This window comes from Carassius gibelio, chromosome B5, assembly GCF_023724105.1.
Source record: "Carassius gibelio isolate Cgi1373 ecotype wild population from Czech Republic chromosome B5, carGib1.2-hapl.c, whole genome shotgun sequence".
In the NCBI taxonomy this organism is placed as follows: domain Eukaryota; kingdom Metazoa; phylum Chordata; class Actinopteri; order Cypriniformes; family Cyprinidae; genus Carassius; species Carassius gibelio.
The window spans coordinates 27,591,174-27,604,033 of record NC_068400.1 but is presented as its reverse complement, the minus strand read 5'-3'; the positions used below and the strand labels follow the sequence as shown (position 1 = coordinate 27,604,033).

The 12,860-nt window shown below is 35.3% G+C and overlaps 1 protein-coding gene across 3 annotated transcripts in view; it reads right to left on the bottom strand.

Moving 5' to 3' along the window:
- Nucleotides 1–315: 315 nt before the first annotated feature.
- The window catches only part of edil3a (EGF-like repeats and discoidin I-like domains 3a), a 120,937-nt gene continuing 108,392 nt past the window's right edge, over nt 316–12,860 (bottom strand). For all 3 annotated transcript variants that reach the window (XM_052556954.1, XM_052556955.1, XM_052556953.1), the window contains 2 exons: nt 11,318–11,431; nt 316–524 (listed from right to left, as the gene is read on the bottom strand). In XM_052556954.1, the coding sequence (XP_052412914.1) occupies nt 331–524; nt 11,318–11,431 (308 nt within the window). In that variant the 3' untranslated portion in view covers nt 316–330. The remainder of the gene's footprint in view (nt 525–11,317; nt 11,432–12,860) is intronic.

Genomic DNA, 12,860 nt, shown 5'->3' with positions numbered 1-12,860 from the left:
TTATTGATCAAACATTATTAGTATTATTAATATTATTACTTATTTGTGTTTCAAAAATAAATTAGAAAAACATGATATAATTCAGCCATAATATTTCCTTCCACAAAAATAGCCACAGAAGCTGAAATGGCATTAATCAGAAACAAACAAACTTATATGTATTTCTGCAGTGCTTTCGCAATATCTATTAAAGTATGTAAACAAACAACAAAAATAGTCTATCAGTGATCATCCTTTTCAGATAAACAGGCTGACAGGAAGAACATTTTTCTCTCAACTACAGGTTCATTCACTCTTGATGGATCTCCATCCTGACTTAATCTGCTCATGTCAATCTGTTACCTGAATCCAGGGCCATCTGTCATTCTCGGCTGCAGTCCAGGCGTTCACAAGACCCTTCTTATTCAGCCGGGCAAAGTAGGGGTACCATTTCTGGAGGCCGAAGAGAGCTCGGTGAGTGGAGGAGGCTGTTATCTGCTGGTTGGAGATGATTCCACCTTCCATGCCCAGTGGACCGGAACATTCTGCTCAATACACAATGACACGAATGGAAAGGTTAGATTTGAAGGATACAGAGAAAATGCAAGCATTGCTTAACTTTACAATCACAAGGTTTTGACAAGTGACAACAGCTTTCAGCACAAACTTATTATATGCATGTACATTTTTTTTATATTTTATGTGAAGGTGTCATATACTACTGGTCAAAAGTTTGGAATAACATATAGCAGTTCCCTTTCAGTCAGTCACTCGCGATGTCACGTTGATGACGGACGAAAATGGGGAGGTTTACATACGTGCCTCTGTGCTGTCTGTAATGTTTTCTTGGCCCATCCCAGAGTCTGCGTCCTTGTTAGAATCATTCTGGGAATCACTATCCTTGCTTGTATGCTCCTCCGAGAACTCTCCAATGGACAAAAATCTTCTATTACGAAAATGATTTCCTTTCATTTAGACTCTGAGCTGATTTCCAACATCCCACCTGGGGCCATGATTCCACCCGCAGGAATCACGTTTTGCATGTTGTTTTTATTAAGGGCAGTGCTGGCCTTGGTGTTCTCATTTTCAAAATACTAAAGCTCCTAACAAGCCACACTGTATGTGAACATGTTTCCATGCACTTCTAATTTTCATCTTTGAAAGGTGTGATTTATTTCTTCTCAAGATTGTCTTCCAAAAAGAGAGTTTTAGGGTTTTAGGCTCTTATTTTATAAAGTCAGCATGGTGTTTTCACGGGCTGCATGTCTGCGTGTGTTTAAATACCTATGTGAGAACATTTAATTGGAGAAGCATGAATTCCATGGAAATGTTAAGCAATTAGATATTCTACAGTGTCAGAGAAACTCTTGGTTCGAAACATCAATTTTAGCTCTTTTTGGCATCTTGCCTCAAATGCATCATCTCTTTCTCATCTGTCACCTATGCACACATGTTAAAATCTAATTGGGTGAACAACTTCCACCTACATTTTCATTAAAAGAACAGAGTAAAACTGAGAACAGAGAAATCTGAAAAAACCAAAACAATGCTTTAATATTTCCATTTGACTGTTTACATTTAGCTTAAATGTCTATAATAGGATGTTTTTAGCAACACATTTTTGTTTGTTTTACAAATTTGATCAAAAATATGGTAAAACAATAATATTCTAAAACATTATTGCAATTCTAATAATAATAATAATAATAGTCAATGTTGACATTGAAGACTAGAGTAATAAATAATATTTTGCTGAGATACAACTATTTGAAAATCTGGAATCTGAGGGTGCACAAAATCTAAATATTAAAATCGCCTTTAAAGTTGTCCAAATGAAGTTCTTAGCAATGCATATTATTAATAAAAAATTAGGTTTTAAAATATTTATGGCAGGAAATTCACAAAATATATTAATAAAACATTATCTTTAATTAATATCCTAATGATTTTTGGCATACAAGAAAAATCAATAAATTTGACCCACGCAATGTATTTTTGGCTATTGCTAAAAAATATACCTGTGCGATTTAGGGCCAGGTTTTGTGGTCCAGGGTCACACATACACATACATAAAAGGAAGTTGAAAGAACACCATTTATTTAAAATTTAAATATTTTGTAACAATATAGATGTATTTACTGTTAATTCAGTGCATCCTTGCTGAATTAAATAATTTCTTTCTTTCTTTCTTTCTTTCTTTCTTTCTTTCTTTCTTTCTTTCTTTCTTTCTTTCTATTTTTCTTTCTTTCTTTCTTTCTTTCTTTCTTTCTATCTTTCTTTCTTTCTTTCTTTCTTTCTTTCTTTCTTTCTTTCTTTCTTTCTTTCTTTCTTTCTTTCTAAAAAAAAGACCCCAGACGTTTGACCCCTAGTATACAGAACATGGTAAACCTATTTGTGCACTATAAACCAGCGTCTCTCTCTCTCTCTCTCTTGTCCCACTGGAATTACTAAAACACTCAGAGCATCTTTAGCTCTTACATCCTTACAACAAACATCCCTCTTTATGCTGCTTACAACTGAACCTTGTCCATTCCCATTCCAGCAATTAGTCACCCTTCTAACAAATCAATACCTGAATGCTGAATCATCATCCTTAACATGAACTTCCCCCAACCCTGGGAAAGAGAGGAGGTCTGTGTGTTTGTTCACTTAACATTGAAATGTGCAAAGACATTCCACCATTATTTCATGTGGTAAGCATTATGGGACTGATTCAATTATTCAAGCATTTGTTTTATTAATACATTCTATTAAAAAAATATATATATTAATATATAGGCTATTAATTATTATTTAAAAAATGTTGGTAAACAAACTTAATTTGCAATCATTTTAAAATGTAGTTATATTCTGAAAATAAAAACAGAGAAATACATCTGTTGTAAAAAAAAAATGAAGCTGATGAAATGAGCATGATGACACCTGGTGTCCGCCGTCTACTGCCTGTTCTGAATGCACAGCATCAACACACAACACGCCCTCATTTTCCACTCCATTTCTGTGTAATTTAACAATGTTGCTCGGGTTGCAACCCCACAGATACATCTATTAATATTTTTCAGGATCTATCTCCTCCCGCATAGCAAATACTTTCCTAGCATTGGACTGATTGTTTGGAGATGCATATAGGACACTGTGTTGATATACATCTTCAATTCAATTTGGGCTTTGACATTTCCAGTGCCTTTTCTTTACCCCAGGTGCTCAATACTAATATTTACCCAGGCTTGGCACTCTATAGCTCCCAATTGATTCATCTCAATTGCCTGGTGCTCTTTGAAGGAGTCAGAAGTTTCTGTTTTGCCTCATCCCTTTTTATCCCTCAATCACAAAGACAGTTTTGTGAGGAATCAAAGAACAGGCACATCACAAGAGTAAACTTATGACACCTACAGTCACAACAGATTTCGGTTCGCTGAGAATCTTTGGATTCAGAGTTCAATTATGTCAAAACAAAACAACTTAAAATGCATCCTCTCTCCTTTTCTCTCTCTCTACCTATCTCTCTTGCCATGTCTTTTTCATACCTTACAGATTTTCTTATTTTCCCAATTTGAACATCAAAGAGATGTGCTTCACAAATGCCATACAGATCTTTTATCATTGTGGATCTCTCGTTTCTCTGTGGGGTATTCATTTAAGCCCTGTGCAGACTGAAAGCACAACGGTAAAGGACTGAACTAATATAAAAGTGATTCCTCTGAGAAACAGCGCATAAGTTTTATCTTATTTTATCCGCTTAGTGGTTAAAAATCCGGTTACTTAGCTGCAGCTTATTGGTTCAAACCTCGGATGGGGGTTGGGGAATCATGCCAATCTTCAATCACCATTGTGTCTCTGTGTTATAAGCACATAACCCCATTGCCTGCAATAGAAAGTACCATAGATCGCTTCCATTTACTCACAAAAAAAAAAAAAAAAAAAACTATGACATTCATCTGTCCGTCCATCCATCCATTCATCTATCATCTGTCTATCTATCCATCTACTCATCTTTATATCTATCCATTCATCCTTCTGTCTGTCCATTAGGGGTGTAACGGTTCACAAAATTCACGGTTCGGTTCGATACGATACACTGATGTCACGGTTCGGTTCGGTTCGGTTCGATACGTTTTAGATACAGCAAAATGTAAAAACATCTCAACTTTTCAGAATGCCGCAAGCGCACCGCGGGTCATGTGACAAGAACCAACCAATCAGCTTCATCCTTTCCCGTAACAACGTTGAGAGCTCAGCCAAGATGAAGGATCAGCTGATCATAGTTGTATATGGATTGCAATTTTGAAATAAATTTAGTAGCAGAGCTACTGCAAGCGATTTTTAGAGCTGCAAATCCATTTATCCTTCGCTGAAATTTCCGCGTCTCATGGAGAGAGCACGTCATTGTTGCTTAGCAAAGACAGACGCCTCATGAGCGCTTCTGCCCGAGCGCTTTGGAAAGGAGGAGAAAGACGCGCTTAGCGTTTTCCATGCGTTTTTAGGCACGATATGTGAACGGCCCCTAAGGCGCTCGCTCACTCAGCACGCGCTGAAGGCTCGTTGCAAAATGTCGAATGCATTTAACAGACCAGAAATATAAGATCCTAAAATAACCAACAGGTCTGGTGTTTGGGTTGGATTCCCTGTAAGCTATAGTGTCTAAATGCTGCAGGGATAGTTTGCTGCGTGCATGTTTCTCCTTTTTTTTCGTCTTTTCCCAGATAGTACTGACGCATATATCCCAGATATTCCCGCTGGGGTTTTTTTTTTTTTTTTGTATTCCCGCTGGTGTACCCTGTCATGTTGCAGATGCGACATACCGTTGTTTTTTTATCCACCACTCTCTTGCCATCACCATTATAGCTTAAAGGGAATCCAAAGTGCACCCAAACACCAGACCTGTTGGTTATTGGAGGATCTTCTCATTTCTAGTCTGTTAAACGCATTGGCTATTTAGCAACGAGCCTTCAGCGCGTACTGAGTGAGCGAGCGCCTGCTGAGTAGCCTAACATAAACATATAAGATGGTGTTTTTTTCTTCTTCGGGAGTGTCAGGGGCGTTGCCTGTTACGTTGTTTGGGTTATTGGGCTACCTTGTTGAACGCATATCATTATATTTCTCTCTCTCTCTTTTTTTTTTTTTTTCAAATATAATTAAATACTCCAACGAACCGTTCGGTATACATAATGCGTACCGCGTACCGAACCGAAAGCGTCGTACCGAACGGTTCAATACGAATACGCGTATCGTTACACCCCTACTGTCCATCTATCCATCTAGCTGTCTGTCAGTCTATCCACCCATCCGTCGATATTTCTGTCTATCCATCCATCCAACTGTCCATTCCTCCTTGGTCTGTCTATCCATCAATTCATCTATCCATCCATCCATCCCTCCCTCCATCCATCCATCAGCCAGCCAGCCAGCAATGCTTGCAAATGAAAGAACTGGTTTGGAATTTAAAAGGCATTTTCAATTCAATTATAAATGGCTACCTTAGATATTAATAAAAGAGAAGATTTTGTCTTTATTTTTATGACGACTTATGATGTGGTTTTTAAATCTTCACCGTTGCAATCGTAATTATTTCATCTTTTGTCTATGTCCTCTGTGTTCCATGGATAAAACATTAAAGTTTAGTGATAAAAAACATACGGGAAAAAACATAACCACTGGATCAGTCCTATTATTACTGGTACACAACATTCAGTGTGACTTACATATTGTGAAGCATAAGGACTACTGGCAGCAGTGATTCTGTCGATCATTGTACGGGCATCAGTGGATCTCTCTCTTTCTGATTTTCTCTCTGGCAGCGTTGCGACTTGCGATGACACAAGGAACGGCGTGTGATCTACCATCTTGAATAAGTTGCCTACCAGCCGCCCACCACGGTGCCAGCAGTGTGCAGCTCTTCTATACTGACCCTCCAGTATACATCAACAGCCCAACAGACAGTGGCCATCACTAGTGCTGCAGTGTGACAGCCAAATCCATTTCTAGGCAGGTCTACTTAAATAATCCATATATTGAGTTGAAGTCCACCTCAATCTTTGGCGCTTGTGCTAATGAGGAAGAACTGGGAATTTAGCTCCTACTTGTCAAGATTAAAAGCGACACAGCCACATGCACAACACCAGAAATCAGTTTTCATTATTCAGGTTTTGTTTAATACATGCAACAAACGAGTAAAAATGTAAGGTATAATTCTAAAAGGCTGGAGCAGAATCACAAACCTTAACCTCTAAAACTGAAACTTGTGAAACTAAAAATAAATCTGAATGTCATTATAGAAGTGAAGGAAAGTGCTCTTAAAAATGTACATTTATAATGTGATTTCCATTTGTAGCAGGTAAAGATTGCACTTCTGCCCATAATGTCCTGCTGTGCTTTCTGTTAACTGAATGTCTCAATTTATTCCAATTTGGGACATCTATATTTCTTCTGTTGAAACTAGCAAGTCCTTTGAACACTGAATTACCCATCTGTTACTTTTACTGAAAATAATCCTTTAACAAAAAAGAACTTCAGAACTTTCTTTTTAAATTTTTATATCCATGGGGTATTATTATTATTACTATTACTATTATTATTATTATTATTATTATTATTATTAGTATTATTATTATTATTATTATTATTATTTTCACCAAGATAGTCTCCTTGCTGGACATTTGATTTTTTTTTTCTTCACTCTTCTTCACACGTCAACACACACACACACACACACAAAGGCAGACAGTTGTGCCCATCCCAATGTGCTCGAGATGAGTATCCAAAGACCTTCTTAACAGCCTCTGTTAATCAGACTACTAAGAATAGAATGCCAAACATAAATACACTGATGACCATAAAACAAATTCATCCTCTTTTTCAAGTTCACATTTTACTCTACAAATTTGGCATAGGTTGTCCTAGGCTCACTATGGTCCTCTATGTTATATTGCACTCATGAAGCCTGTGGAAATAGGCATCCATCCATAAATATTTTGACTCAATCCCCATGAATTTTAGCAATGGCCCTGTCTCCATGCATTCACTGGCACTCTATACTGACTAATGGTTGGACAGAGAATACATGTTTATGAAGCTGAAGGAGCTCCTTCTGGAATAAATAAGCTGCCAAATATTGATTTCAGAACTCTGATGAAAATGATGAATGTTCTCTCAAGAGATGGATTATCTGACTGTGCTGAAGCTTTTATTCATGCCACTGACAACTTTTTTTTCTCTCATTTCTATTGACAACTGCTTAACTTCCTATGAAACACACACACACACACACACACACACACACACACACACGCTGGTATTGGTGGTTTGCGGGGACCCATTGACATAATGGTTTTTATGTTGCAAAAACTGTCATTTCTATCGCACTACACCTAAACCTACTACTTACAGTAAACTTTATGCACTTTTTGATTTTCCAAAAAATATTTTCCTTTTTGAATTATGGCCACATAATTGGCAGTGAGGCAGTGTCCTCATAAACCAACTTTACATTGTAATGTACCTGTCATACCCATGTCATTATACAAATGTGTGACTTTGTGAACCACTCAGATCAGTGCACACACATACACACAAGATATTATACAATCAATTAATAATATTAGAATGGGCTAAGGTGGGAGGAACTTTTTTAATTCCAATAATTCTTCAATTTACTTCAAAGTTGTTCAAATGGAATAAAGAAGTGACACTTTTTGTCAATTTCCTAAAATCTGGAGAAAATATTGTCCAGCCTCTTTAAACAAGATATTGTTCTGACACCCCAGAAAATATATAATTTTTTTTTTTTCTTTTTTTTTTTTCTTTTTACAAATGTAAGGGTTTCTTTTTAAACACATTTGTATCAATGACATGCCTTGTAAAAAGCGCTATTCAATAAAAAAATAAAAAATAAATGTATGCAAATTATTATTATTTGAAGTTGCATTCTGGATAAATCATGAATCAGAAGTGTTTGAAAGACTGTTTGGAAAACGTATGTTCCGGAATGATTTTAAGTTTTAATTTTAAGCCCTGTCCACACGAATGGGACAGGAACATTGCTTTACGGTTGAGATTATATCGCCACCTATTGGATTGGCAGTCTCTTGACAGTGCTCCATAGCATGATTTTGCTTTGTCATGTTGACAGAGTTTTTTTTTTTTTTTTTTTAAACAAAAGAAGGAAAAGCTCAGTTTCTAAAAATACCAGTGTACATGTGAACATTGTATTTATTTATCTTTTGGTAACTTTGCTAGGAGCGAAAATTAAAACCTTTTGCAAATGTAATTAACTGTCCCTGTTTAAGTCCATTGATTTGTTTATAGAAAGGTCAAAACCAAGTTGTTCTGTTTTAGCTTTTAACAAGTCTAATTACTCAACACTTTTCAGTCATTTAAAATACTTTAAACACTTTAAAACACTAATTTTAAGTTATTGAGTACAACAGAGATGTAACCATCCATTTACAGAGTGCCTTTGTCAAGGGGGCAGCTGCAAACATGCAAATCTTGATAATATGTTCAATATATGCAGTTCATACAGATGAAATGCAAGCATGCAAGTAAATTTAAAAATAAAAATACAAATTCTCATTGAAAAACAACAGCTACACCAACAACAACAATAAACAATGTTGCAGCAGACTTCAATTAATGCCTCCAACACTTGCCAATAGCTGTCTATGGTGTCTATGGTGTACACAAAAGCATGTAAACACAGCGCTGTATAAAGACTGACCTTTTGATTTGACCCTGACAGCTCATCAAGATGACTTGTAATACAGTGTGAGATCCTTCTAGCAGTATGCAATAATACTGAAATGCAGTGAGCTGCATACTTTGTCATTTTAAACAGTGAGAAATCCTGTCATTAGACAAGTACACATTTCATTGATATTCTGCTCATTTACAGCTTTATGTACAAGAGACTTTGTAGTGCAAGAACATTCAGTCTGAAAATGTAGGAGCAAAGATGATATACAAGTTCATCCAGAATTCAGTCCATTAATAATTTCTCAACACACTTGCGGAATTTGAAATGTGATTTACTGTATGAGGTCTCCTGATCTAAAATGGCTTCCAAAAGAATTTGGACATTTAATAAAAAAAAAAGGAATCAAATGAGAATGAATAAATGAAAAAAGAAAGCAATTATAATGTGACGTATGAATCCACATACTGTTTTTGAGCCCAGTATAATTTAAAGAATAGATTACAATTGTATTATTATAGAAGCATTCCTAATCCACAAAGAGAGAGAGAGAGAGAGAGAGAGAGAGAGAGAGAAACCCTAAACTTTCAACATGCAAATGATTTGCAGGGTGCCAGGTTGCCACACATAATAAAGCAAAGGAGGTGGCAGTGATTCAACATGACAAAAAGGTGAAATGAATAGAGCGAAACTGTCAGTCAAACGACTGGAGGAATTTAGCAGCAATCGATTTTAGCAGTGTGGGAAGACGTGAGTGAAGGCTTTCTGACAGGGCTTTGGTCAAACTCATTCTAGGAAGGTTGTGACACATCTTCCTGGGCTTGGTATGTTAGAGCATTTTTTCTTTGCTTGTGTGTGTGTGTGTGTGTGTGTGTGCTATTATTAGGGCTGTCAATCAATTAAAATTTGTAATTGGATTTATGACATGATATGTTGATTAATCAAATAAATCATAATTAATACCACAAATAATCTTTAGAAGAATAAAAGCCCAAAATGAAGATAAATCATTGCCAAATTATTTGTTAATTTGTGTATTGTTATGCACATAATAACAATAAAAAACTAAATTAATTGAAAATGACATTGCTGTGGTAGATGAAAGCATTCTGTTCCATTCTGTTGTGCTCCATCTGGCTGTTTTTGAACAAAATTACATTGGAATAAATAATTGTGTTTATATATATATATATATATATATATATATATATATATATATATATATATATATATATATATATATATATATATATATATATATATATATATATATATATATATAATTGCTGGTGTTTAAAGTAATAACCCTGAAAACCGAGGATGATAGAGATGTTTGTCTCTATTTAATAAATGTCTTTATATATCTCAAATAACCCTGAGAAAACTAATATCCCCTTTGATTCATGGTGATAAAGCATATCTAGTCTGAACAAATGACATTTACTGTCTGATGGTGTCTCTGTGTGTGTGTGTGTGTGTGTGTCATTCAGTCACACTCCATCTGCCTGCATCTTACTCTACGTGCTCTGGCCATTTATTCAACAAAACAGCAGCAGCAATATAAATGATTTAGATAAAACAGCAACAATGGTGATGAAAGGTGATGAAATACTACTTCTTCAAAGCGTTTGATCATACCTAAATCAAAGTATTTCATTCCTTTCATACAGCTTACATTTAAATATCATCCTGGTACATCAGAGTTGATGTGAGGAGGAAGGTTAAATGACATATGATTTCAGTTTTCATAGTAAGAGATGTGGGACAAATTAAACGTCACCACCTTGTCACTATCGCCATTACATTTAATAAAACATTTACCCTCAGACCACCCAATATGTAGATGAGTTTGTTTCTTCATTAGAACAAATTAGAAGAAATTCAGTACATAAAATCCAGACAACTCCAGTCTTTCAATCAGCGTCTTGTGAAATCAAAATCTGTGTTTGTAATGAACAAATCCACCATTAAAATGTTCAAACCATTGCTTCTGACTTAAATATGAGTCCTCTAACCATTATATTGCATTCTCCAGTGAAATCTTTTAATCTAGACTGAATCAGGAGAGAAATATGCATATATTAAGCATGTTTACAAATGCTACAGTCCAAAACAGTTCTAAACAAATATGATGATTTTGATGTAAAAGGAAAGAAGCACTATTGCTAGAAGCACTATTGCTATCACTAAGTGCTATTATGGGCTATAGATCTGATTTAATGAAAACAAAAACAAAAAATGTTTACTTAAACATTAGTTTAACTTAAAATTAATACTTAATCTTTTTATGGTTGTCAAGTCCTCAAGAAACACCTCGCCCACTTTTATTATCTTACAGTATTCCCAAAGAACATTTTATTCTCTATTTTTAATAGTTTATTTATATATATATATATTTTAAATAAATCTCTCTCTGAGGCCAGATGCCACACCCACAGTACCCCTCTGCGTTCACCCTGACACAGTGTGTCTTCTGTGTGGGTTTAACTGTCTGTCCCAGCTGTTCTTGCATGCTTCTCCATGGACCCGGTGAAACAGATGCTCTGAACTGTCACAAAATTCACTTAATACAAAGCCCACTGGATGGACTGAGGGAGAAGAAATGGGACAGGGAAGGAAGCATCCATAAAAACAGGAACATGTACTTACTGTACTGGCAGTTTCTTCCCATATATTCCCCTGGGCATTCACAGGAATAGTTCGCAACCAGATCTGTGCAGATCCCCCCATTTCTACAGGGACTTCTTTCACATTCATTAACATCTGCAGAAAAAAGGGGGGTGGGGGAGATTGTTTATTACAGGCTTAAAGGCAATCATTGAAACGTCTCTCATTCAAATGCAATGGTAGAGCTTTGTATAGATTGTTATTTGTTTTTCTTCTCAAAGCTTAGAAGAACATTCCAGCCATGTAATCAAATCATAGTGACTGAAAATGGTAACTATTGATGATAAAGCAATAACACCCCCTCACAAGCAAGTCCTTGATGAATTAAACATTGATGAACACAAAACTCTGTGTCGCATTTGAAACAGACAAAAAAGAGACGACGAAAAAGAAAGACAAAAAAATAAAAACGGAGAAATTGTAGGAATGCACAATCACTTCTAATGTTTTCAGTGCATAAAATTGTTATATATAATTATTTCAGAAAACAGACAGTTTTAACTTTTCAATTGACTTTTCCAGATGGATAAAAAAGGAAAAGAAAATAACAACAACAGCAATAATAATGAAACATTACAGTTCAGAATTTTGTTGTCAGTGAGATTTTTAAAAGGTTTTTGGACAAAGTATTTTATGCTCGTCTAAGGCTGAATTTATTTGATTAAAAACAGAAAAAAAAAAAGAAAAAAAGAAAGAAAAAAGAAAGAAAAAAAGGAAATATTAATACAATTTAAAATAGCTATTTTATATTTAATACATTTTAACATGTAATTCATTCCCGTAAAGACAAAGCTCAATTTTCAGCTTCATTGTCACATGATCCTTTAGAAAACATTCTAATTCTGCAATTTTAGCATGAATGACTGGTAACTCTGCAGGAACAAAAAAAAAAAAAAAAAAAAAAAAAAAAAAAAACAGAACTGGATTGTGGGATTTGGAAAATATCCAGAATGGATCACCTACACATTTTGTTTATTCTAAAATTATATTCATGAAGTATAGTTAAAAAAAAGGAACAGCAGTATTGAAGCAACCTGAGGTTAGGTTCAACAATGGTCAAATTAATTTCACTAAACATTTGTACTGTTAACTTTCTGTTGAAATGACTGTTTGTAGTTTACAGTTAATGAAAACACCTGCCAAGAAAATCAATATAAATGTAAATTAATGTAAAACCCTACGCAACTCCCATGCTAAACATTGCTTTGTTGGGAGTACATATTTTCTTTTAATAAAACATTTACACTGACACATGACCCAAGCATCAGCCCACATTATAAGGCCCTCAGAGTGTTTGAACAGTGAGATGAAACCTGCTACTGACAGAAACTGAAATCTATTCAGAAAAAATAGAGAAAATGATATGTTTCAAGACCTGCCAAGCTCACCAGTGATGGGGGGGTCATCACTTCAGTATCTAGCACAGCTCACAAACAGCAGTAACCCATTTAAATGCAACCCTATCATCCTGGGGTTTCACCACAAATTAGCCTGATGAAAAGCACACTCCTTTATTCCACTGTGG